Source organism: Falco peregrinus, chromosome 1 (assembly GCF_023634155.1).
Source record: "Falco peregrinus isolate bFalPer1 chromosome 1, bFalPer1.pri, whole genome shotgun sequence".
NCBI classification, from domain to species: Eukaryota; Metazoa; Chordata; class Aves; order Falconiformes; family Falconidae; genus Falco; species Falco peregrinus.
Window position 1 is genome coordinate 90,144,519 of NC_073721.1, and position 24,555 is coordinate 90,169,073.

Sequence of the window (24,555 nt, forward strand, 5' to 3'; positions counted from 1 at the left end):
AATGTTCATATTCTTTGGGAAGGGAAAGGGATAGCTGATGTTTTTGTCAGATGGTTTTAAAGCTTCCTTAGGATGAGAAGGGTTCTTTGGTAGTGCGCAGTTGAGCAGCAGTAATGAAAATGCATGATGTGTGAATTGGGAAAGTTTTTGCCTCTTCGTTGGTTACAAGTAATCAGCACTGCATATATGAGACCGAAGAGGTAGTACTGATTGTTGTGAAACACGTAGATAATAGAATAAATGAGGGGTTGTTGAGGGTTTTTTTCTTCTTTTCTGCTTAGTAATTTCAGGGCTTTGGTAAGGTATTATTTTCTTTTTTTCTTTCTTTCTTTGATTTTCTTTGGAGTCCCTCTGATGACACCACGAATCTGGGAATGAAGAACTTCTCAGAGCTGATTGGAAATGGCATTGCAGAGCTGAAACTTAACTGGAGGAAATATATCTCCTGAAGAAGAAAATATAATGCACTGTAAGGATCTGACTTCTGGTGAAAAATTCAAGCCTAGAGAAAACTTGTCCGCTTTGTTAGGACGAATGGGTTGGACAATTTTCTTCAATTCCAAAGGATATCTGAATGCCATGCTGAGCTTAATCTCTGCAGCATGCTCTGTGCTTCTCATCTCTTCCTGATGCACTGCATGGTAAGGCCTTTTTCCTTCTTTTTAATAATAACCGTATTTCTTCTGTAGTGAGAGGTAAAAATAATAGCAATAATCAAATGAAAATTCAAAAAATGTAGAAAGCTAATAAAAGAATGTTTGTTTGTATGGTTGTTTCCAGGAGCAAGTGTCCTGATTACTGCAGCAGCTTTGTAAGATCATTTCTGTCTTTCTCCCTTGCTTTGTGACAGTGTGTATGTGCGTGTGTGTGTTTGTGCACACCTGTGCTGTCATTTGCACTTGGACTGGAACATCAGTAGCTGTATTATACATATTTCCATGCTAGAGAGGATGTTTAAGAATTTGCTCTGACATTTCTTTCTTTCTTTTCCTCCCTCCATTCCCTTCCTTCTACCTCCTCTTTCTTTCGCTCTGTCTGTCTCTCTGGGGTCATGGTGCTATACCTTCCCTGCACCTCAGTTGTGCACTGACCAATAGAAGGCAAAAGAAATCCTGTATCAACATAAGAATAGTTCTGAATAAATGCTAGTGGACTAAATAAAAGCTACAGAAGGGGTTTGAATGTCTGCAAGATCTGCAGGTACAAAAGATTTACTTTATTTTGTTTCCCATGGGAAACAAATATCAAATGCAGACTTGGATGCTGTGTTTTAGATGCAGTGGGAGGCAGATCCTTTTACACACATCAGAAAGCCAGAAAATGACCACTGTGAATTATGACAATGTTGCCCTTGATGACCCAAGTCATAAAATAAGCAAACCCTGTATGAGATGTTCTCATATCAAGTAATTTTTGTCGTGTATTAGCAGGGTGTTGAGAATTATTGTAAATGGCTTCAGTGGATGTTGCGAGATATTTTTCATTAACAGCTGTAGTAATGTGCTTTTATCTTCCTGAATGAAAGATGCTAGGAGAGTGCAAGGTGATGTTCTCAACTAACTACCCGACTTACCAAAATTTAGGGTCGTTATCAGGAAATTGCCAAGCAGATCAGGAATTATATAGTGAGTGTAGTAAGATGGAAGAACAGGTTAGTTTTCCAGAAAGCCTAGTTTACTTGGATCTGTGTTTCAGAAATCAGGGTAGAATTAGAAGATGAAAAGAGTGGTGATGTGAAATATATATATATTCTTATGCATTCTGATTGATCACGGAGTTTGGAAGAGGGAAAGTTGAATGCCTCTTTGAGGAGCAAACTATCGTTAGGGCCTGCCCCCACTTTGAGGGTAATCCCTCACAAATCCCACTGCTTTTGGAAGGGTTAGAAATGGACCAGAAGCAGGTTTGTGTGGTGGCTGCAACAGGCTGTCCAGCTGGGTATGGAGATGATGGGTTCCTGGCAGCAGGTTTTGACAGAGAGTGGGATGCAAAGAGCCAAAGCAAAAAGGCCAGGCCAGGCCACACCAGGATTCATGAACAAGAATCAGAGCTTAAATGCTATTAAAAAGATGGAATTTTGTAGTAGTTCCCAATACATGTCTCCTTTGTATGATGAAGAACTCCATAAGACAGTTTTTAGAGAAAGAATTCTAATGCAGCTTTTTCAAATCACTGCAGTAGGAGGAAGCCAAGATGATACAAACACTTTGCTGTAGTGTGACAAATTTTCAGTAGGATTCAAAGAAACCAGCCTTAATTTTAGGAGTAAAGATTCAAAATATGCATATATGTGTGTTGAAGCAGATTTTTTGTGTGTTTTACCATCTAAAAATATGTGACTAGTATATGAACCAATAAGGAAAACTGAGGAAGCACAACACAACCCATAAATGTTATCTTCCAGTCTTCACTGTTGAAAGAAGCTCTTACTTGCGGAAGCAGTCCCCTCAGCTTGTACAGATACAAGGACTGTATCGTAAAATCAAGTTTCCCATTGCAAATCTCTCTCACATCAGCAGTTTTATTTCATTCAATGGGACAACTTGTATACAAGTGTCATGCTTTAACCCCAGCAGGCAACTAAGCCCCACACAGCTGCTCACTCACTCCCCTGAAGTGGAATGGGAGAAAGAATAGTAAAAGTGAGAAAATTCATGGGTTGAGATAAAAGCTATTTAATAGGTAAAGCAAAAACCATGCATGCAAGCAAAGCTCTCCTGGTTTCAGCTACAATAGAGTTAATTTTCTTCTTAGTAGCTGGTGCAGTGCTGTGTTTTGGATTTGGTGTGAGAACAAGGAATTCATTCACCACTTCCCATGGGCAGGCAGGTGTTCAGCCATCTCTAAGGAAGCAGGGCTCCGTCGTGTGTAACAGTTACTTGGGATGACAAAATGCCATCGCTTTGAACGTCCTCCCTTCCTTCTTCTGCCAGCTTTATATGCTGAGTATGATGTCATATGGTATGGAATATACCTTTGGTCTGTTGGGGTCAACTGCCCCTGCTGTGTCCCCCTCCCTACTTCTTATGCACTCCCAGCCTGCTCGCCGGTGGGGTGGTGTGAGAAGCAGAAAAGACCTTGACTCTCTGTAAGCACTACTAAGCAGTAAGGAAAACAGTGTTACCAACACTTTTTTCAGCACAAATCTAAAACATAGCCTCGTACAAGCTACTATGAAGAAAATTAACTCTGTCAGAGCCAAAAGCAGCACATTTTCTACCGCATATTCCATACCATTTACATCATGCTCACTATCCAATACAACCTCATTAACCACCACCACCACTTTTCCATCCTTTGATATAATATAATGATATTGTTCCCTTAGTCTACGGACCACCCCTGTAAAATGTCCAGAAATGTCCACAAAATGTCTACTGAGTTCATTTAGTCCATGACTTTGGGCTCCATCTGTTACAGTGGTCACTCAGGACAGGAGAGGTCAAAACCAACAAAATGAGTAAGAACTACTCATGTGAATAAATCATGAGAGGTTTTATAAGACCAGGCTCTTTGACTGTCATGGCAACGGATTTATTAGGCTTCAGGCATAATTTGTATTTCCCTTCTAAACAAAATAATTTTTGCTTTTACCCATGTGAATCCCTTTCCATTGTAATTAGGACAAGAAAAATAGGTTAATTAAATTCTTAAAGATCATGAAACTGTACAGGTACATTATTAGTGAAGAGTTATCATCGTATGCAAAAGTTTACTTTTATTAGTGGTCTCCAAATCTGAGTGAAGTGTATTCCTGTTGGAATCATTCATTGCCTTATCTATTTTTGTGACAGTATTAAAATTGCTACTAGGTATTGTCAATTCTTCCAGCAACTAAAAAAAAAAAAAAATCCTTTAAAATATCACTGAACTTACAAAAGTACTCAGTATTATTAGGTTCAAGGATATTTAACAAGCTCTCTGCTGTATTAAATATGTTCATTTTTTAGCTAATACATGTTTAGCTTTTTACTTGATCCAGGAACATATTTATCTTTAGGGTATAGAAGCACAATATGAAGTCATAATTAGAGTACGCTTCCTAGAGAATATAGATATGTATTGAAATAAGAAGCAAAAAATCATCAGGATTTCTTTTCCCTGTGCAATTTTGCGTGCTTATAAATGTCTGTATTATTAGGATATATATTACATAACAAGTAATATTTCCTTCATTGTAATTTGTAAAGAAGGTTCCTTTTCAGAATAATGATCATAGGTTGTTTTTTTTACGCTAGGCTGTGCATTATGGAAGAAAGAAAAATATTAGAAAAAGCAAGCATAGCAACCTTCATAATGTATGTGATACACTAATGCAGCAATAGGTTTGTCTGTTTCTTTTATCCCTATAACAGCAACATATATGTAGTAAGAGGAGTGGATTATTTTCTAAAGAGCATGTGATTCTGAGAGAAGTTTTTGCATGACATAGGATGTTTGCTGCCTTTAGCAGACATTTTTGTCAGTTATTTACTGTGACTTAGAACTTTTTCTTTAGTGACATTTTTAATCATTGAAACATTTGAGCAGTGGCTGTATTTGGCTTTCTCTGTTAATTCTAAAGCAAGTAAAATTAGTAATTTCCTTTGCGTTTAAGATACTATTCAATAAAGGCTTGATGCTGAAAACGCATGTATTTCATTTGAGTCCATTGAACTATCTTTAGAGAAACTATGAGAATTAGAGTTTGAACCATCTGCATTATCAGGGCAGTTATACTGAACGGTAGAAATACTTCGCACACTTGCAGCAACTCTTTCTAGTCAAGAAAAATGTACTTTAATAATCCAACACATAAGCAGTTCCTGTAATCAGAATGGCTGGAGCTGTCTTGATTCAAGACCCAGAAAAAACCTGATTTCTGAAAGGCCCACAGAAAAACCCAGAGCAAAACCAAATGAGTTGTTTAAACACAAATAGCCACAGGAAGAGTATTTATCTGACAAGAAATTTCAGTAAATCAGCATCTGTGTTTTTCATAAACCAGGGTAAAAATATTGAAGAAGCATAATGTTTTTTAAAAATGAAAAGCTCTAAACCCCCATATGTATGGAAATACTGATTCCAAAATGACATATTTCCTTTTAACATTTTTGACAGACTTTCATTTGTTACAAGAAATTATGCAGATACCTGTTTATATGTTTTTCTCAGTGCAAATTTGCAACGCTATTTTTTTTTTTCTCTTGACAGGGAAATATTTTGTTGTATATACTTTAACTAGATCTGTTATAGCTGTCCCAATATTTACTAGCTCTCACAGGTCAGTTCGTTAACTGAAGCTTTCTGAAGCGTTATGCATTGTATAGCCCTGTATTACCGATACCGAACAACAGTTCTTACCAGGTCTATGGTAGATGTAAGCTCTGATTGCAATTCCCTTCTTTAATTTTTCTTGTATCTCCAACAAAAAGCGGGCCTCCATTTTGCTGAGAGTTTTACAGATGCCAGAAGTACTTTCTACTACAGAAACCTTCAGGAGGTCTTCAAAAAGCATGCAAGCAAGGAGTAGAATTAATTGAGTATTAATATCCTTATTAAATAGATAAGGAACTGAGGAACAAAGAAACTGCCCAGAGCTATACTGGCAAGGGAAGAGTTCGGAATTGAACCCAAACATCCTTATTCTCAGTTCATCACTGTCCCTGCAAGGTTGCTCTTCATTTTGTTCATTTTTTTGCTTAGTGACTTGCATTTTGATTTTTAAGTTAATACTAGTTGAAGTATCAAATGTGAAAGGGAATTATTGATGCTTACTTCCTTTCCAGTCTGACAGTTGTCCTAAAAGTCCTTTCTTCTCTCCCGAACCGTTCTGTTTTAATATAACTATTAATTATTTAATTGCTTTGCTACACAGGGGAGGTATATCCTAGATTAAACAGAAAATTACTAAATAGGAATATCCTAAATATGCCATACAGGTTCTAGGGGATGTACATGTGCATCTGTTTATGCTGTCAGGGTTTAGGGATAGCTGTGGGGCTATGTAATGGTTTTGAGGGCTCTTGGTAAATTAATCAAATTTCAACATAGAAAAAAAAATCCAGGTAAAACATAAAAAACCCTGACGATTTGTTAGCTAGAATTGACACAGCTCACTGTGGATCCAGCACTTGTGCACAAAAAGATGACACAGAGAATATGGTACCTAACAGTGATTCTTATTTACCCCAGTACGCCTCCTCTGTCCAAGGTGATCTTTCAGCTTTTTACCCTCTTTATGAAAAAGGAGAAGGTGATTTGTACAAAAAGTACTTTGCTGCTAGAATTACATCTGAAGGTAGGAAAAAACATCTGCCTTGGGATCTTAATACAAATCCATGGAAAATTTGTACATGTCAAGAAGGAAAAAAGCTTTTTGCAAATGTGCCAGTGTTTTGGAAAGAGTTCCGCAGCAGAATATCCCAGAAGCTTAAGGGGTATCTGCTTCACTCTGGTCTACTTATAGAGCTCCAAGTGTGATGCACCTCTGGATGCTGACAGGTACTGTACTTGCCCAATTACCATATTAATGTAAAAGATTATGAAAGTCTGACTAAAAGCAGTACTTCCACTGGAAACCTCATCTTAATTATGTTTCATTTCTGAGAACTGTTAATAAGAGAACTTAAAATGCCCCCTACCGCATGCAACAAGTACACTTTTTTCTGACATGAACTTTCTACTGGCTTGCAATGAAAAGGATTAGAAAGGAATACCTTAGTCAAGATATAATCCATTATAGTGAGCAGTTAAATCACTTGCTTCAGAATACTGCTTTCCAATGCACAGGGCTCAGGACAGCCAGGAGGATCACTTGCACTCTATTTCCATCAGCAATGATGGTGCACAGGGTTGTTCCCAGCCTACCTCCGCTCTCTGTCCTAAACTGGACCTAATGTTATCTTTAAATAACATAAAAGAGGTTCTGAAAGGCTTTTCCAGTTAAGCTGGCAAGTTTTCCATGGAATCCTGGATATTAGAATACATAAAAGAGTTTACATTCAAACACATGCTGGTGTTTAAGAACTTGTCATATGGCTTCTAGTTCTTTTTTAAATCAGAGGGACTAAGGGATCGAAATACCTTTTGAGAATCTGAGCATGGGGTGTATATATTATGTATATTTATTATATAAATAATATTTATTTTCTACAACATTAATACATCAGGAAAGTAAATCTAGTGATGATAGGAGGGTAATTATTGAACTTTGACAGGTTAGGTTAGGTGGTTTTTAGTTGGCTGAGAAAAACTGGAGAAGCACTGAAGTCCATTAACATAAATAATTTCATTCATGGTAAGAACCTTAGGGGGAAAAAGAGCCTGGAGAAAAGTTGATGAGCCAAAGAGATCAGTATGATGAAATAAGAGACTGCAAAAAGGGTAAAGGATGTCTTGTACAGCTCTTCATGAGAAAACAGCGTGGAGGAATGCCTGTTCCAGTTTTCAACCAAGCTACACAGAAAAGAGTGGTGTGAATAGAAAACAACGTGGTATTTGTGAATATAAATCATGCTTTAATAGTTTGTTACTTGATTAATGAGGATAATAATGCAATGCATATTCTTAACTTCTGACTTCCAAAAATCTGGGACTTATAGTTTTATGCATGTCTTTAAATATTGAAAAGCTCACTTTATCCTCCATGTGAAACTAATATATTTGATGAGAAAAATTAGGACTTGACTTTGACACATCCCAAAATCTAGCTATACTGTCTATAAAGTCAGATGTTACTGAACTATGTTAAGAGTACCAAAAAATTCCTTTTAAGGAAGGTTGGTCTGGTACTTGAAAACAAAAGCATTTAACTTTTAGGATGAGAAAGCAGAAAGCAAGATTGTTTATTAAGACAGGTGATCTATGTGTTGTTGGAATTTCTTTTTTTACTTTGTGCCTAAACCAAAACCTGATTGAAAGGTTTTTGTTCAGGGATTCTCAGTAAATGTAACTTTTCACTGGATATAGAAGCAGTACAAAATACTTAGCAGTAGAAGGCAAGATTTTGGACAGGCTTTTAAAGCATTCTTGAAAGCAGCTCTTAATGGATGACCGCAATGGCCCTTAGGGTACTATTGTTTCTGTGCTGCTGAACATAGTACTTGTTCTGTATCTGTATTAATCAAAGGTAGAAAACAAAGCTTTCCTGAGAAAGAGTCATCCATTTCACCAATTTCATGTCTGTTTGTTTTGTGTTCCTGTGTTTCCATTCCATAGTAAATGCTTTACGTTGCATCAAAATGCTCTGGAGCTGGTTGTGTTCTCAAAACACTCCTGTGGAAATGTGTGGCAATCTACGTTGTACCTGATCCTCTGGAGCTGCTCTGAGATATTAACTCAGTATTAAGGGAACAATATCTTTCACATGACTTTACGTAATGCTCAGAATGTTTTGATATGTCATGTCACTGGGAACATCCTGAGTGTGCAATGTGGTGTACCTTGTAATATGGTTTTAATATTGCTAGCACATCAGAGCTGATGGAGGAAGGGTTGGTCTGTTACTTCTGCTCCTAATTTCTGTCCTTCAAATTCTGCATCTGTTCATGTGCTCTCAAATAGAATTGTAAGGGATCACTGGTATCTCTGGGTCTAGTTTTTGTCTCCACCCTGAAAACCATGCAATGGATGTTCAATGCAGAAGGGCTCACAGAGCATCTGCTCCATCCATTTCTGCTCACCACAAAATAATTCCAGTCCTCCTCACTGAATTTTAGTAAGCTAGTAAAAGATCACAAGTCACATCTGCCATGTTTCGCAAAAGACAGTTCAAAAGCATCACTAAATCCTGATAATTCTTTAGAAAAAGATTTTTAAAAATTAAGTAGACTATGGCTAATGTTACAGAGAGAATCCTACGATAGTTTTGCCTGATCTGTCTCCAAATTTGTGATTTCTCCTTTGGCTTTCAGTAGATTTGTAAGTACATGAAGAAAGCACACCAAATGGGCATCACAGGGATTTTACCATCAGAAACACCAGTGCTCCCTACCTCATGACCTGTTCCTACCCATGGCGCTTCTCTGGGATCTCACATGGAGGTGCAGCATCTCCCTGCAGAAGTCAAGTCACGCATGAGGAGAGAAACAACCTTTCTGAATCCCTGCAGGTTAAGCACAGGAGTCGTACAGTGTGAATATGATGCAAACAGACAGGATCAATAAGCAATTTCCTTCATAAAACAAATGAGACCTTCCTGACATCAGTTCTTCAGGGATAAATCCCAAATATTTTTACCAAGTTACAACACCTGAATTACTGTATATCTTAAGAATCCGGTGGCATGTCCTCCTTGCTCACACATCTCTAGCTGGTGCCTATACAGATGCATCTTCCCTTGACCCTTTTTGTGTCTGTCCCAGTGGATGCACATCACTAACCCCCATGACAGTGTATATGGATACATCTGCCCATTGCATGTGTGTATGAACTGAGCCTCTTGCCTATTCAGTGTGTGTGTGCATGGCCCTTCTGCAAAGAGACACAGCCGTGGGGATCACTCTCTGCCCTGCCTCTCCAGGGACCTGACCTCCCAGTCTCCTGTGGCTTATAGGCAACTCCTCGACCCTCGGTGATACCTCTAAGAACAGACCCCTCAGCTGCATAAATCATATGTGCACTAATGATATTTCCCAGATAATTAAACTAAACAGCCAGCATGGCCGCATAGGTCATGTCCATGTCCCACTTTCTTGGTCTATGAGCTCTGCCGGTATGATCTTGTGGGCTGTACCCATCACAGAGCCTCCCTGCTCCTCAGTGCAAAGCCCAAGCCATATACATAAGACTCAGCTTTCGCCCATGTCTTAGTATATGTTGACTGCTACTGCTTTTAGAAACAGATCCCACTGAAATGAGCTGAGATGCTTTGGGTAGCTGTTTGGGTAAGGAACTTGCAAGCAGATAGGACTTTTCCACTTCAACTGCTTGGTTTACTTTATTCTTTGGGTGTGAAATGCAGTGCTTTGCACACGAACGTGCCTGTGTCCTCTGTGCTGGGATGAGAGCTACCATCCTACTTGGGATTGTCACAGCTGGTGTGAATTGAAGAGGAGCCAGGAAATCAGCACTTAAGAAAGTCCAATTTCCCCACAGACATGAGTGGCTGGCCCAAAGCTGTTATCTGCTTCACACTTCTTTTTCTTCTGTGTGGAGGTATGAAGTCCCATCCCCTTCTCTGTTTTTGTAAGATGTAAAGATGCTGTGTTCTCCTGGAAATAGGTCACAATCCCTGTGTAAGTCAGCTTCCAGATCTGCTTGTCAGGGCTACTGAACCTTGCTTGTGTGTCCCAAGGTGAGGATTAATCTGTTAATGTTTGTAAAAAAGGTACTTAAATGATCTGTATCATGCTGACAGGTCAAGTACTGCATTGCTCACAGGTTGCTCCTCCTGACAGCTTAAGATATATGCCAAAAAATGCCTATGCTTTCAGATGGTGTTTGCTGATGTAGCTTGACTGGCTTAACCCCCTCAGGATTTGGCCCTACTTCTTCTAGCTTGCCGATTGGATGATACAGCACAAATATGCAAGGCTGATTCTTTTTCATGTAACCTAGAATACAATAAATATATTGATTTATGCTTGTGCAGGACCATGAGATCAAAAGAAACCTCTTGGATCTATTATAGCTCATGTGAAATTCAGGTCCTGAAGGACACATGGAAAATAATGAGGCTGAGCAGACCTCAGTGCTCTGCTTGACTGTGGGCTGCAGTACAGGTTGCTTCTGCAAGCTGTTGGCAGGATTTGACCCTGCTGCACCTGCAGGTGCTCTGAACAGCTGCGAGGCTTAGCATGAGCCCCTCTGAGAATGTGAACTCTACCCAAGTAGAGGGTGTGCTTGAAATCTGGGAGCATTTTTGTCCTGTGCTTATCACATAGATTGCAGCTATTATCAGTTATTGAGATCAGAGCCTGACAGTGGTAGATACTATACAAACAGTAAGAAAACCAGCCTCTTCTAGAGAGTTAAATTCTAAGTGAATGCAACCTCCGTAACTAACTCTGCACATAGACAGAATAAAACGCGGCCAAAAGGTGAGTAATTAGTTTCACTGGTTGCTTTATCAGATACCTGGCCACAGTTATCAGTATTTCATGTGGATCTTTATGCTGATTTTTGGTATGAATGATTAATATCTTCAACATCCTTAATGCTTTTTGCAATGAAGATCATTTGCCACTGATCTTTGCTGATGTCCTTGTGGGTATATCTATACTTTTCTTTAAATACCTAAGCTAGAAAGCAATGCTGCAGCATGAGGCAGGGGCTGTTCTTGGAACAAGCTGTTACTAAATGGTAGTAGGACAGCCAAAGAAAGGGACTTTCTGTGAATCTTCATTGTCACACAGTCCTCTTCTTTGAGGCTACTGGGGCTGATAACTTACTCTATGGGTCATTTTCAGGGACTAACACAGGGATATGGGGTCAATACATAGGCAATTTAGGTGACAAGTTACTATAATTTTTTTTTTTTCCCCTGCCACTATTGCCTGTCTAGGTGGAGTTTGCTTTCAGAGCCTAATGCAGTACCTGGTGGAGCCAGCGAGAATTGTGCCACTGATATCTTTTACAGCTGGATCACACCACTGACTGTTTTTATCATCACCGCTGGTACAAGTTGCTGTGGTAAAAAATAGAAACAGACTGTGGCTTTGCACTTGATTTCTTTACTTGAAACTTTCTTTCTTTTCCTGCTTCAGGCTTTTGTCTGCAGAATACTTAGGGCTTCAGTAAATGTTCAGGACATCTCTATGTCTCTGCACGATGCCATTGCACGCAGACCTCCACTGGTATTAGCAGAGTTACTCTGCAACTGGATTTCTCTGAGGTTTAGCACACGTCTTGTTTAGTTTCGCTCAAAAAGCCTTTTTGTCAGCCACAAAACTCCATGAAAATGATTGACAATGAAAGGAACTGATTTCTTCATCCTCCTCACAAAATCACTGCATATCTCCATTTAGGGTGTTTATTTACAGTTATAGTAAACAACCTGTATAAATGTACCCAGCTGGCACGATCTAGCTGGATTAAGCAACAGGCAGAGGAAAGATGTAGATCATGGGCTTCGGGGTGCATCTAAGGATATAGCAGGACTATGGCTGTGGTTTTAAGTAGCTGCTCCTCATGGTGCGCATGGGGGATGCAGACGCTTGTACTTTCTAGGAGACTTCTGCTCCCATCTGGCTATGCTGGAGCTACCTCAGGCACAGATAGGTATGCAGCAGTCCTGTAACTGCAGCAGAGGTACAGCTGACGTCAGTTATAAATGGCTGCAAGTTGGAATGGGAGGAATTTATAAGCCATGTTTGGGAGGTTTTAAATGTCTTGTTTATTTGCTGTTAAAAAAAAAAAGCTTAAAATTATAACAAAATAATGAAGACCAAACATCTGTAAATCTTCCTTTGATGAGATGCCTAGTAATATTCAAGTGTTTACAGTTTTGACAGAAAAATGACACAGAAAAAAACCCAAAATTAGCATTTACAAGAAGTCAGGAATGAGAAAACAGAAGGAAGGCAACAGAGACTTGTGCTAACAGAGGGATTATGGCTCTTGAGAGAGGGCAACGTGCCATCTATGAAGAGCAGTCATTTTTGCAAATCCCTGTTTTGCTGGTTAGCAATTGCCACCTAGCAACAGCAAGGGAGAGGCAGCCCATACAGTGCTTTGACAAGGTGGAAATCATGTACTTTAATGAAATGTTTGGTAGCTCTGCACAGCATCCTTCTGGCAGCACGCACCTGGGGAGAGAGTGCTAATGAGCAGGGAGGATGGAGACACAGTTTCTCAGAGCCAGGACTGCTCATGCTGACCAACTTCCCAACTCAAAGGGCGTCCCCATGCTCACAGATGTGCCCCCAGGACCTAGAGGCCCTAACTCCCCAGTCCCCACCTGGTGTTCTGGCCACTCAGCCATCCTTCCTGTGACAGGCAGCAGCGTACAGCAAAAGCGTTACTGCAAGTGCAGTGTGGAAGGGCTTGTCCTTAGCTGGTTGTGAGGTGTATGGAGGGTGGCACAGTCATCAGGCTGGTAGAGCATGGTGTACATGCAGGTATCTATGAGACAGCTATTCTGTCCTTAATTATTTGCAAATACCTGCACGTGGTGAAATGCTGTGCATTTGTAGGTCGTGCACATTTTCTTCTCAGTAATGCTTATTTTAGCCCAAGGGAGAGTGCAGAGAGCGTAGCTGTGACCAAAATGGATGACTTCATCAGAGGAGGGAAGTCACTCAGCCTCACTGACAGATTTTTATGAAGGGTTTCTCAAGGCCAGCCTGCAGCAGCGCATCACTACAGATATGCTTTTGACATGTGTAGTCCAAGAAGCAGCAGTATTCAAAGTAAAACACTGCCAGTGGGTTTCCATAAAAAGCCTGAATCTTGGATTATTTGGGGGGGCTTGAATGTAACTACGAGTTGTACAACCCTAAGCTTTCTCTTGGTAGAACTCCATCAGCCTACATTCATCTTCCTTTCACCCCCCCCTGCCCCGAGCACAGTGAGCCAGCAGCAATGCTGCTTTACTCCACAGGCTACCTGCAACCACCCCTTGCCAGTGAGCAGCTCCTGCTTTGGCCTGGTCCCTCCAAGCAAGCTCCAGTGAAGAAAGGGCTGGAAAAGGAAGAAGGAATTGGAAGCAGCTGGAAGAAAGGGTCATAAGCTTGGCGGACAGACTCAGGAGTCCTCTAAATGTTTTCTTTCAGAAAAGCCAAAAAATGCTCCTGGCCAAACCTTATCTTCCTGAAAATTTGACATTATTAATTATTTGAGAATTAATTTCTTCTCCATGAAATAGATTATTCTTTTGTACAAATTACTGGAGTCTCTCTTACTAACCCATGCAGAATAGATTGTCCAGTTTTCCTCTAGCTGCTGCCATAGGTCCTAGTCTCATTATAGGCATGAAATGCAGGCAAGTGTAATTATGATGCAGGCAGATTTATGTGTCCCCAGACAGGTTTTCAAATAACAAAAAGAACATAAATATTGGATGTATGAAAAGAAAATGGTCATTATTAAAATCAATCCACAAGCTTGTACTGTGAAAAAGCTTTCTTCTTCAACACAGCTGTCCACCCCACTGAGATTTTAAATTGGAGTTTGTCTAGTGTAACTCTCACTTTCTATTTAAAAAGCAAAGTCAGAAGCATTAAAATTTTGTCTTGGGTTTTTAAAATACAGGCAAGCTAATATAATTGCTTTACTAATGTAGTTATGAGCTTTTAGGCTCTCCAGTTTTTGGCAAAGAAAGGTTACGTCTTTTGATTCATGGAATAAGACGTTTCCCTGTATAAATTTGCTATACACTTTCTCTTCAGAAAAAAAACTTCATCTCTTCCTCTCCTCTGGACCATTTGGCATGGCTCTTTGGTTTGTAACTGCTCGTGCTTCACTTGAGAGCTGGCTGTATTTCAGTCACCAGCCACTGTGCAGAGTTTCTATGTGAATTATTGGAATCTGCTTGGCATCTGGAGATCTAAGGAATTGAAAAGTGTGGTTCAAATGTCAGACTGCAACTTGAAAGGCTTCCGGAAAGGCAGGGCCAGGTCTGTGGTCTGACTGAGGCAAATACCCATGCCAAGCTCAGCAGAAGTTGCTGGATGACAAAAGGATGTCCCCTGTTGGACCCGCGGCATGTGTAACATGGCTTCCAGCTTCAGTGTAAAAAAAAAAAAAAAAAAGAGTGGCTTAGAGGATTAGAGGATTACAGAAAGTCTCAACCCTGTGAGGAGAACAAGGGTTGGATATTTCACCTGTGTCAGTGACGTTTGGGAGAAGCTAAGGACTGATAGGATAAGCAAAATAGGACTTATTTGAGTTCTTAAGTTAAGCAGGCTTGTGTGAATACAATTAGCCAGCGAGGAAGTCTTTGGAGCAAAACTACTTCAAAGAGAAATCTTTGGATGGTTGCTTCTGTATCAATTAAATGATGTTAATGATCAGTTAACATCAGTTAAACGATGTTTTTCTGACGTGTTTTTATTTTCATTCATCATCGGCATTGATTAACATTGAATTGACAAGACAGTGTTATTATTAATGCTATATTCATCATCTTCTTTAGCAAAATAGTAAGTTTAATAGCAAAAAAAAAAAAAAAGAAAGGAATCTGCACATTTTGGTTTTTTTGTGCCCCTACTTGTAGTCTCTAGAGCCATAGATCAATTGCTAGTGTTTAGTGGCCTCCTGCCCAAGAGTGTAGGGCCTGTGGGTGGATCGTTTTCTATGGCTGGCACTTGTACAGTACATAATTTAAGATGACACTGACCCTTGCAGCCTTATGGGAATAATATTTTCAGCAGGATGAATTGTTCTTGAATGTTTTTTTCAATGTACTGTTACATGCCCAAACATTTTTTTGATCATCTTGAGCATATGTCCTACATTTCCTCTCTGCTCTTTTTGTTGCATGGTTTTGACTGTAGCCAACAGCAAAGGTCAAAAGACATTTTACTGTTTCTATTTCTATGTTTCTCTTAAGCTGAATTAAATTGTTGGTGCTGCAAAGTGACTTGTTAAAAAGCTTACTCTGCAGCACTTTAACCAGTATAAATTGAAGCTGAGCTGCATCAGTTTAAACTAGATGGTCCAGACAGACAATGTGGTCCAAAGAAGAAGGTACTGATCTGGAAACTGAGAAAAATAGTTCAGTTCTCTGGAGCTTCAATGGGCAGCCTCATGAATTTAGATAAAGTTTTTAATCTTGATCTGCCTCAGGTTTTCTGGGTGGGTGGTAGAGTGACACCATATTTTAAAGCACTTTCCACATTCAGTTTTTCAGTCACACAGCCTTATTCCTTTCACGTCTAATATTAATCAGTACAACTGCCAGTTTAATTTACATTACAGATAGGTTCTGAAATCATAATATCTAGGAATGCGATGGTACCATTGAATAGGTTAATTATGTTTACCAGTGTCTGTGAGTATTCACTTGAAGGTATCATTTCTTAGTCCAGATTTGAACCAGCACTGAGTTTTGCCCACCAATTAGCCTTCCATTTTTTTCCTACATAGTAAAGCAAATCCAGAAGTTTTCTTAGAGTATGAATGATTACTATCAGAATTTTCAGGTTAACCTGAACTAATATTTAATTCAGTCTCTTAAATTAGCCCTCAAATGGCCTTTGAAAAAGTTTGGCCCAAGTGTCTTTTTTCTTTTTTTCTTTTGTTTTAATCCCGGATACATGACACATGCAGGATCTTAAATTATTTTCTGTCTACTAGAATTTCCTTAAATGTTGTGAACTGGCAACACCTGAATATCTGTTATGATATAGTGTTTATTTCCCAGTTTTGATTCATGAGGAAACTCCTTTCTCTCACCAGAGCCTGAAGAACATTGTCCCACTGCAGGGCTGCTGTCTTCTGGGTTTTCTATGGTCCATGACCACAAGCTATTTTTTTACTGGTATGCTCATTTCTCCCAGTCACCTCACCCCAGCACTCGTTGATTCTGCCTTACAGCATAAAAGGGGAAGAAATGGTTAAACTTCTCCCTAAAGGACAGTTTTGCTTTCAAAACACAAGCAGAGCCAAATGGATACTTTACAAATGTGAGCAAAGTATCTTAATGGAGAAAGCATCAGTCCTATAGGAATGGTGTGACAGCTGCTAGAACAGAAAACAGGTCTGTGTGAACATTCAGAATATCTTGGGAAACAATTCATAACAGATGAACACTTTGTTTTGAAAATTAAGTTGAAAGAAACGTTACCAACCTACTGTTTTTAGACATACTGATATTAATTTGCTTATCACACCAGTTCAGTGGGACTCAGTGCTCTCCCTGTGTGTTGTAAGGACTCCGAGAGTTACACACAATAATTTCCAGTGACCAATTTTGCATAATTAAGATACTATGAATATTTTTTTTATTATTAGCAGCCCCTTTATTGCAAGCAATATTTTTAAAGAATCTATTATATGTTAAAAAAAAACAGGGTTAAATTTGGCGCTCTGTTCTGGAGGCATACATTCAGATTAGCTTTCCTTTTAAGACTCATTTTGCTCAAAGTTTTATGAATGAAATTTGGCTGATGGCCAATGAAAAAAGATGTAGGAAAATATATATTCTTCTTCCTAAAACCTTAAGAAAAATTACTGATATGCTACTGAACACTCTTAATATAAGAAAGAAGTGAAATATTTTCACTTTTGTGGCTAGGTTCTTGGTCTTATTCATACTTTATATGGGCATTGTTTTAAATTACTGGCACTACATTAGAGTATGTCAAGATGCATCATATAAACAGATACAATTTACCATGACCTTGAGGCAACATGTTGTGTACATTGCATTACATTAGCTATCAAAATATGTTCCTTATATAGTACAGTACCCACTGCAGACAAAGAAAGAACATGGGCTGTTAGGTATACTGTACAGGGTTGGAAGACATAGCAAATATTCTCTCCAGATCTATAGCAACATCATTTGTATCTTTTTAAAAAGGATAGGAGCAAGCTATAAAACAAAAAATGAATCCAAATGGTTTTGCTCCGTATGCAAGGTGACATCCTTTGCTGAACAATGGAAACATGTAAACGTCAGGAAGCATGTCACTGTGAGGGTGACTGAGCACTGGAACAGGTTGCATGGAGGGGTTGTGAAGTCTCCATGCTTGGAGATGTTGAAAAGCTGTCTGGACATGGCTCTGGGCAACTGGCTATCAGTGAACTTGCTTGAGCAGGGAGGTTGGACCAGGTGAGTTCCAGAGGTTGCCCCAACCTCAATCATTCTGCAACTGTGATATCCACAAGTCCCAACAGCAGGCACTTGTTATAACAACATGCCAGTGCACGGGGATTAGGAAATCCAGGTCTTCCCATCCTCCTCTCTTCACTGCCCATCCTGATGAGTTGCCAGAGCATTTGGTGAGTGAATTGTGACCTTTTCACTCCAAATCCCACTCCTCTGCTGTGCCACAGAGCTCTACCCCAAGCCCTGAAGAGACGTATCACCTCGCTCTCCCGTTTTCCCAAACGTGTTACCCCCCGCACAACCAACTTGTTTCCCCAGGAGTGTGGAACCTGCACAAGTAGAGCTGCCACCTCTCCCCCATGCCATGCTTGCTCTGAGTGCAAGCCAGAGGGGCAGCTGCTCCCGTGGATTGAGGGCCTGGCTCTCCTGGCTGTGCCAGGTTTGTGCAAATCGACCTTCAGCAACTCGCTTCAACCTTCTCTTCTTCCCCCCTGCCCCCCTTCCCGTACTTCGTACTGTTGTAATTTTGTAAGCTGCTTGGGATAGGCATCGTTCTTGCTATCTGTGTCTGGTTTCTAGCCCAGGCGTCAGCAGGGGTTGCCGCATGCTGCTGCAATATAAATGACTAATGATGATGATAAAAGGTGTGGGAGTTGGTTGCCTGGAGTGTTATCCTACTTTGATAACTTTGTTTTAGAAACTAGCTTCTTCCTCAAATTATCTGTTATTTTATCTTATTAGACCTCATATTTTAAAAGTGGCAAGGGATTTTTGGCTGCCTCCGTTTTGGAGTGCTCATCCCAGGACTTTGAAAGAGGCTTTGAAATTATCAGAGTTTGGATAGTGTTGCTGTGACCGTGCCAGTAGCCTTCAGCATGAGTTGCAGGTTATTGGCACCTTTAAGAGTCAGCTGCAACTGTGTCCTAAAAAAGGCATCCAATAGGGAAGTGGTCTATTTTAAAATTTGGGCTCATATAGGTAACAATTACACACAAAACAGTATGTGAAAAGAACATTATCAAGGTTGCACAGCTCAGCACTTGAAGCTAAGAAATGCTGCAAGTAAAATTGTCTCTACTCCATTAATTTGCCACCTTGCACAGGTGCATCAGTCACAGACTATTTTTGCCCAGGATCCGAGTCTCACTTGGTGCACATAATAGATGATACAGTTTGTGAGTTCAGTTCCTGATTTTCTTTTCACTTTTCAATGCACAGCTCAGACTCTGCTGTGAAGGCAAAATTATTTCCTGCTGGGACATTCCAGGGTGTTCCACTGTGCAGGTCCTTGCCACATGCAAACACTGACTAATTTCCATGTACAGCACCTTAATAGCAATTCTGGGTATCATTACTCCATAGTACAGCTGGTCGCCTAAGGCAAAAAAGAAGTAAGATTACAAGTATCTGTAATTGTGGGTGCCCGATGTAATTTTCTGGGGGGATGTGATGGCACATACTGCAGTTCCCATTGGCTTCCACGACAATAGCTAGTACTCGCCACCTTCAGATATTCAAGGCAGGCTCCCAGAAACCCAGGACAGGGGAGCAACTTTGAAAAGTGTGGCGTGAATGAGTTGTCCTGTTCCTCAGGGTAACATCTCATGTCTGTAGACAAAAGACTGCTGCTCTTCTCAGACTCTCCTGCCTCCTTTTAAATGCTGGGGGGGTGGGGGTGGGGGGGGGGTGGGGAATAAAATTGAAGCATCCTACAAGGAAAAACTTTTTTCTCTCCTCTTCTATGGCAAGTGCAAGTGCACTGCGTTCAGACTGAAGCTGGGATTTAGTGAATAGAATAGTGCTTAGCTAAAGCCTACCTGACAACACATGAACAGAAGCAGGCTGAATTTATCCTGTATTACCTTTAATTATAGCATGCTTGGCTGGTCTTTTCAAATTAATTAAAAAAAACAACAAAGAATTTATTTTTTAATAGCAAACTGTAAGCCTTTTGCTATTCAAATTTTCATATTAACAACTGTCAATGACATTTCAACCTATTGAAATGCTGCAAGAGAGTAATTAAACAGGAAAAAATTACAAGAGAGGTAATTTCTTTTTCAAAACTCATCATCTAAAAAGAAACATATTTTATGCTGCACAAGACCTTCTTCTGCACTTGTATCAGCTACAATAAAATTGAGAATGCAGTCCTTGCTTCATAAGTGAAGATACTTGAGTGTTTCCCTGAAAAGGTTGCCAGTATTTTATATGGGTAAACCAATAATTGGATTCTAAGCATCATTCCTATCAACAGCAGAACTGGGTGATTTCTCCAGTCCACGACCAGGGAAATATTTTCCTTGAGACAAACGGCTGGCATGTATCATTTCAGACCAAATAATTATAACTTTTAAAGTTATAAAAAAACCTGAGCACAACTTTCCTAAATCAGAAAGTGTCAGTTGGCTAGAATTATTTGCAGTGTCCCTTCATGTAGCTGTAGTTGATAATTAAGTTTGGAATATAGATAATTAATTTTGGAATATAGATATAGAATTAAAACTGGAGATTTTAAACTTCCTAGATTGTTGTTGTACCCACAAATTAACAGCTTTTTTCTAGAGAAGCTCTGGTGTTATGTCCCTCAGGTTTCTGGATGCTCTACTGGTGCATGTTTGTTTTATAAGGAGAGGTTACATCTGAAGTAAAGGTAGTTTGATCCATTCCAGGCCAAATCATCTTCTGGCCATGGCTGAATTTAGAGATATTATATAGCAAAAAAATTAATACAAATTTCTGCCAGTTTCCCATCTCTTAATATTTCTTATATCTTGTGAAGCAGCTGAGTTTCCATTCCAGCACACAGTGGTTGAGGACAGATCTTTAAAATGCTTATGACAGAGGTTTTTTGCTTCCTGGCAGATAAGAGACCTGTCTTTCTCTAAGACGTGGGTATTGTATTTTTTCCCTTTACGGGGCTTCAGTGTATTTTTGCTTCTAAAAGAGAATCCTGGAGATGCCCTTGAAATAGAAAATGAGGTGCTGAGATCTGAAATAATGGAAAGAGATACTTCAACATCTCATTCTTTCACCTAGCTATTTCAGCTCATGCTATTTTTATCTGGTCAAAAATGTAAATTTTAAGGCTTTTAATAGTTGGGTGTTGTTTGGTGGTGGTTGGTTTGTTTTTTTTTTTAATCTGGATATGCCAGCATCTGGGTGTGTTCACTGTAGAGTTTTTTTGTTGTTCTGCTTTCTTAAGCTCAGGAAAGATGGGCAAAGTACTAACAGAGAGAACTCTGACTTCAAGCTTCAAATTTTATTCTATCATAATTTCTGGAGTGTGAGAAGGAGAGATGTTACCTTTCTTTTTCTTTTTCTTTTTCTTTTTTTTTAATTCTCTTTCTCTTTTTCTCTTTTTCTTTTTTCTCTTTTTCTTCTCTTTTTCCTTCTCTTTTCTTCAAATGAAAAGTGTCTGTTCTAACAACCTTGGTATCTATAAATTATGAAACCTTTGGAGAGCAAGGTCAATACATCTTCAATGCACGGGCTGCACACTAATACCAGAAGCCCAGAAAGGTTTTGTCCTTTGTTGCTTCAAACCCTCCTTGGATAACTAGACAAGGAAGAGAGAGAGGCAAGAAAAATAACCAAAAGCACAGAATGGCTTCTGTTCGAGGAAACAACTAGACAGACCAGGATTTTTCAGTCTTGAAAAAAGATGACTACAGGGCTATGGTAAGAAAATTCCAGCATTCTAGGTGGCCTGCAGAATAAAAGCTAATTCCTCACAGTTTCCCAAATTACAATAAGGAATGAAGTAACAGGTTCAAATAACAAGTGGATCCTTTTACAGATGTCCTTTAATTTTCTTTTGAGCTCATTGCTACAGGACACTGTATAGGGGAAAAATAAGTGCAAGCAGCAATTAGACAAATTTAGAGAAAACAAATCTATAGAGAGGCATGAAACCCAAAGATGCTTACTCTGGTGGAGGAAGTCCTTGAGCTGCAGATTTCTGGATCCTAGTTAGCTACAGTGGGGTAAGCATTGCTGCAGTCACGCTGTGCACCTTTGGCATCAGCTAACGACAAGGAGACATCTGGTCAGCAGGACTGTCATCTGGCTCCGTTTGGCTACTTTTATGCCCACTAACACCGCAGCCTGTTTGGCCTTTACTGGACGTTTTATAAGGCAGTTCTGGGAAACCACTGTGGCTAGCTCTTTCTGTCCCATCGCCGCTGATGGGAAAGGGACAGCAGTGAGACACAAACCTGTCTGGGGTTGATGTTTGGCTTCTCTTCTCCTTCTCCATTGCAGCTGCTGATTCTGGGACAGGAATCCCTTAGGCTCTGCAGGACAGGGCTCAGCAGAAACTGTACAAAGACGGAGCCCAGATCTGTCCTCTGTCACTGTGTCTGCAATATGCAACTTTTATCTTTCAGCACTAGCCATTTATTGCAGCAGAGCATTAAATTGTCTGAAAATGGAGCGCAGACAGTCAGAATTTTTTTGAGAGCCAGTGCATTTGCAGACATTGCAGAGGGATTCATGCAGCCAAAATAACCATAGACCCTGTTATCCCTCCTCTCTTCTTGCTGATAAAGGGTATCAGGGGCTAACCTCAGGAAGAGTGGGAGGGAGGAAATACTCTCTTGACTCAAAAGGTCTGAAAAGAAATACTGTGTATTTAAAAGGAGGAAAATGGCAAGTGTGTGCTGCAGTACCAACTGAGAGTTGCTTCTGAGTATCAGTACCAGGCAACCAACCACAGTACTGTGTATCAGGAAAATGGACTGTGAACACAAAGTAAACCAGTCTAGACCATGCAGAATTCTACTGAAATTTCACCTCTGTTTAGGCCCAGCCAGAAAATTAATCATTTCTGGATTTGCAAAGTTTGGAAATCTTGCAGCTGTGTTTTAAATGAACTACTCATTTTGATCAATAACAATTCGTTCTTCATAGTGCATCTCATATCAAAGAGGAGAGGGCTGTGTGTTAAAGGCTGACTTATTCTCATTTCATTCAGGTTTATTTCTTTCACAAAGTAGGACTTGTGAAGCCTTAGGTATCCTGGTATGTGAGACCTTGCTATAAGCGGAGGAGCCAAAGGCTCTTAGTGAATCTGTGGATAACACTGTCTGCAGGAGGCAGGCAAAAAGAGAGTCTGTAGTAATAGCCTGGTATTTAAGGATCATTATTCTGCTATAGATCATAGCTTTGTATTGAAGATAAGGATACTTGTATTCAAAATATTTGGTCTTATAACAGAGCTTAGGTATCCTGAGCATTTCAGGGCTGTGGATGGTCCCAGAGACATAAATGATGAGAAGAAAGGTAAAATTGTAAACCTGGCTGCAAGTCCTTTGCCTCTTCTAAGTTCTGAATTGCCTGGGGAACAAAACCAGCTGTCTGAATAAACTGGATCAGAGCCATGGTGGGGAGCAGAATGAGTCCTGTAATGCATTACTTATTTGAATTCTGCCCTCTCAGAATAACCTCTTTGCTGCTGAGTGCTTCCCTTTATTCTAGAGGAGATTTCACATTGCTGAACCTTTGGAAATATCCTGGCTGCAGCGCTATAAATAGCATGTATTTCCCACTGACTAAAACCAGCCAGCAGAGCAGCAGCCTGACGTGGGTTTATTTTCCTGCTTGAGGACTACATAAGTGCTTGTGTCCTCTCTCTGCTGAGACATCTCTTTTCTTTGGGCGCTGGTCTCTGCTCACTGCTGAGGAGTGTTATTGAACCTGGCTCACATTCCTGCTCTTTCTGGTCTTTTTTCTCTAATGAAAGACCTCTCCCTTGGCACCTTTCCCTGTCTCCCTCTCTCATTTTTCTTATGGCCGTTCTTTGCTTTTCTCATGTATTCTGATTTCTACCGTACATTAGTTGCTGCTCATTCCATTTCAATTAATCCGCTATTCACACGTACTGCACATTGCCTGTGCAAGCTGCTATGTCTGAACGAGCTTTTAGTGAAGTTTCTTATGGCCTCAGAGCTTCTTTTGGCCTTATCTTGCATTTACATGGTGCTTTTCAGTTCCCTGAAATCCAACGCTAAAAATAAATGCAAATGTGTGTCCCTGCACCCGCCAGTGCTTCTCTGAGCAGGATCTTGACTGACAGCTGACAACATACTATGTTAGTGGAGTTTAGGAGAGGACTTATCCAGTCAAAACAGTACAAGGGTTGGGAGTGGATATGAAGTCATCACAGGAGTGAGAATATGCCCATGTAATCCTTAGAAAAGGGACTGCCAGCGAGCACAAACGTGCGCACTGTTTGCCTTCCTCCCACAGATCAGGAGCAGCAGTGCAGCATCCACCGAACTGCCCTGCCTAGCATCTTGCCTGGAGGCTGTCCAGGACTTGCGCTGAGCACCCAACTTTCCCAAGTCTGCCCTTGGCTGAAAATGAGATTAAAATAACTTGTTAGGAGGAAAGGAGCAGAAGTCCAGTTGGCTGTGGTGTTCAAGTGGGGTTAAATCCTCGGAGCCTCCCCTCCTTGCTTGGTAATTCGAGCACTTTGTGAGATAAGGGAAGGTGTCAGTTCAGCAGCATCTGAACTCACACTCGGTTTTGTATGATTTCTGTTTGCTAATCAAAACAAGTTTCTGCTGTGTGTTTCTTATCCCCAGAGGGTGGAACTATCCTCAGAAAATTAAACCTCTCTTATCTCTTAATGTGTCATCACAACTAATAGCCTGGGGACTGTAAACAAGTTTAAATATCAAAACAATTTGGCTGGTGATTGTCTGTGATTATGGATTAAGAATACTAAATTTGTGCTCGCTGATATTCAAGCTAGATTGAGTACAAGGAGCCAGATCCTCAGCGAGTGTAAGTGGAGGTGGCTCAGCTGAACTCAGGGGAGGGAGACTGCTTTGTACCAGCTGAGCATCTGACCCTGG

At 40.1% G+C, this 24,555-nt stretch overlaps 1 protein-coding gene across 3 annotated transcripts in view; it reads left to right on the forward strand.

Annotated features, from left to right (window-relative positions):
- Positions 1–24,555, forward strand: part of TUNAR (TCL1 upstream neural differentiation-associated RNA) — a 161,895-nt gene that overhangs the window by 131,734 nt on the left and 5,606 nt on the right. For all 3 annotated transcript variants that reach the window (XM_055793894.1, XM_055793895.1, XM_055793896.1), the window contains one exon: positions 347–641. In XM_055793894.1, coding sequence (XP_055649869.1) covers positions 603–641 — 39 coding nt within the window. In that variant the 5' untranslated portion in view covers positions 347–602. The remainder of the gene's footprint in view (positions 1–346; positions 642–24,555) is intronic.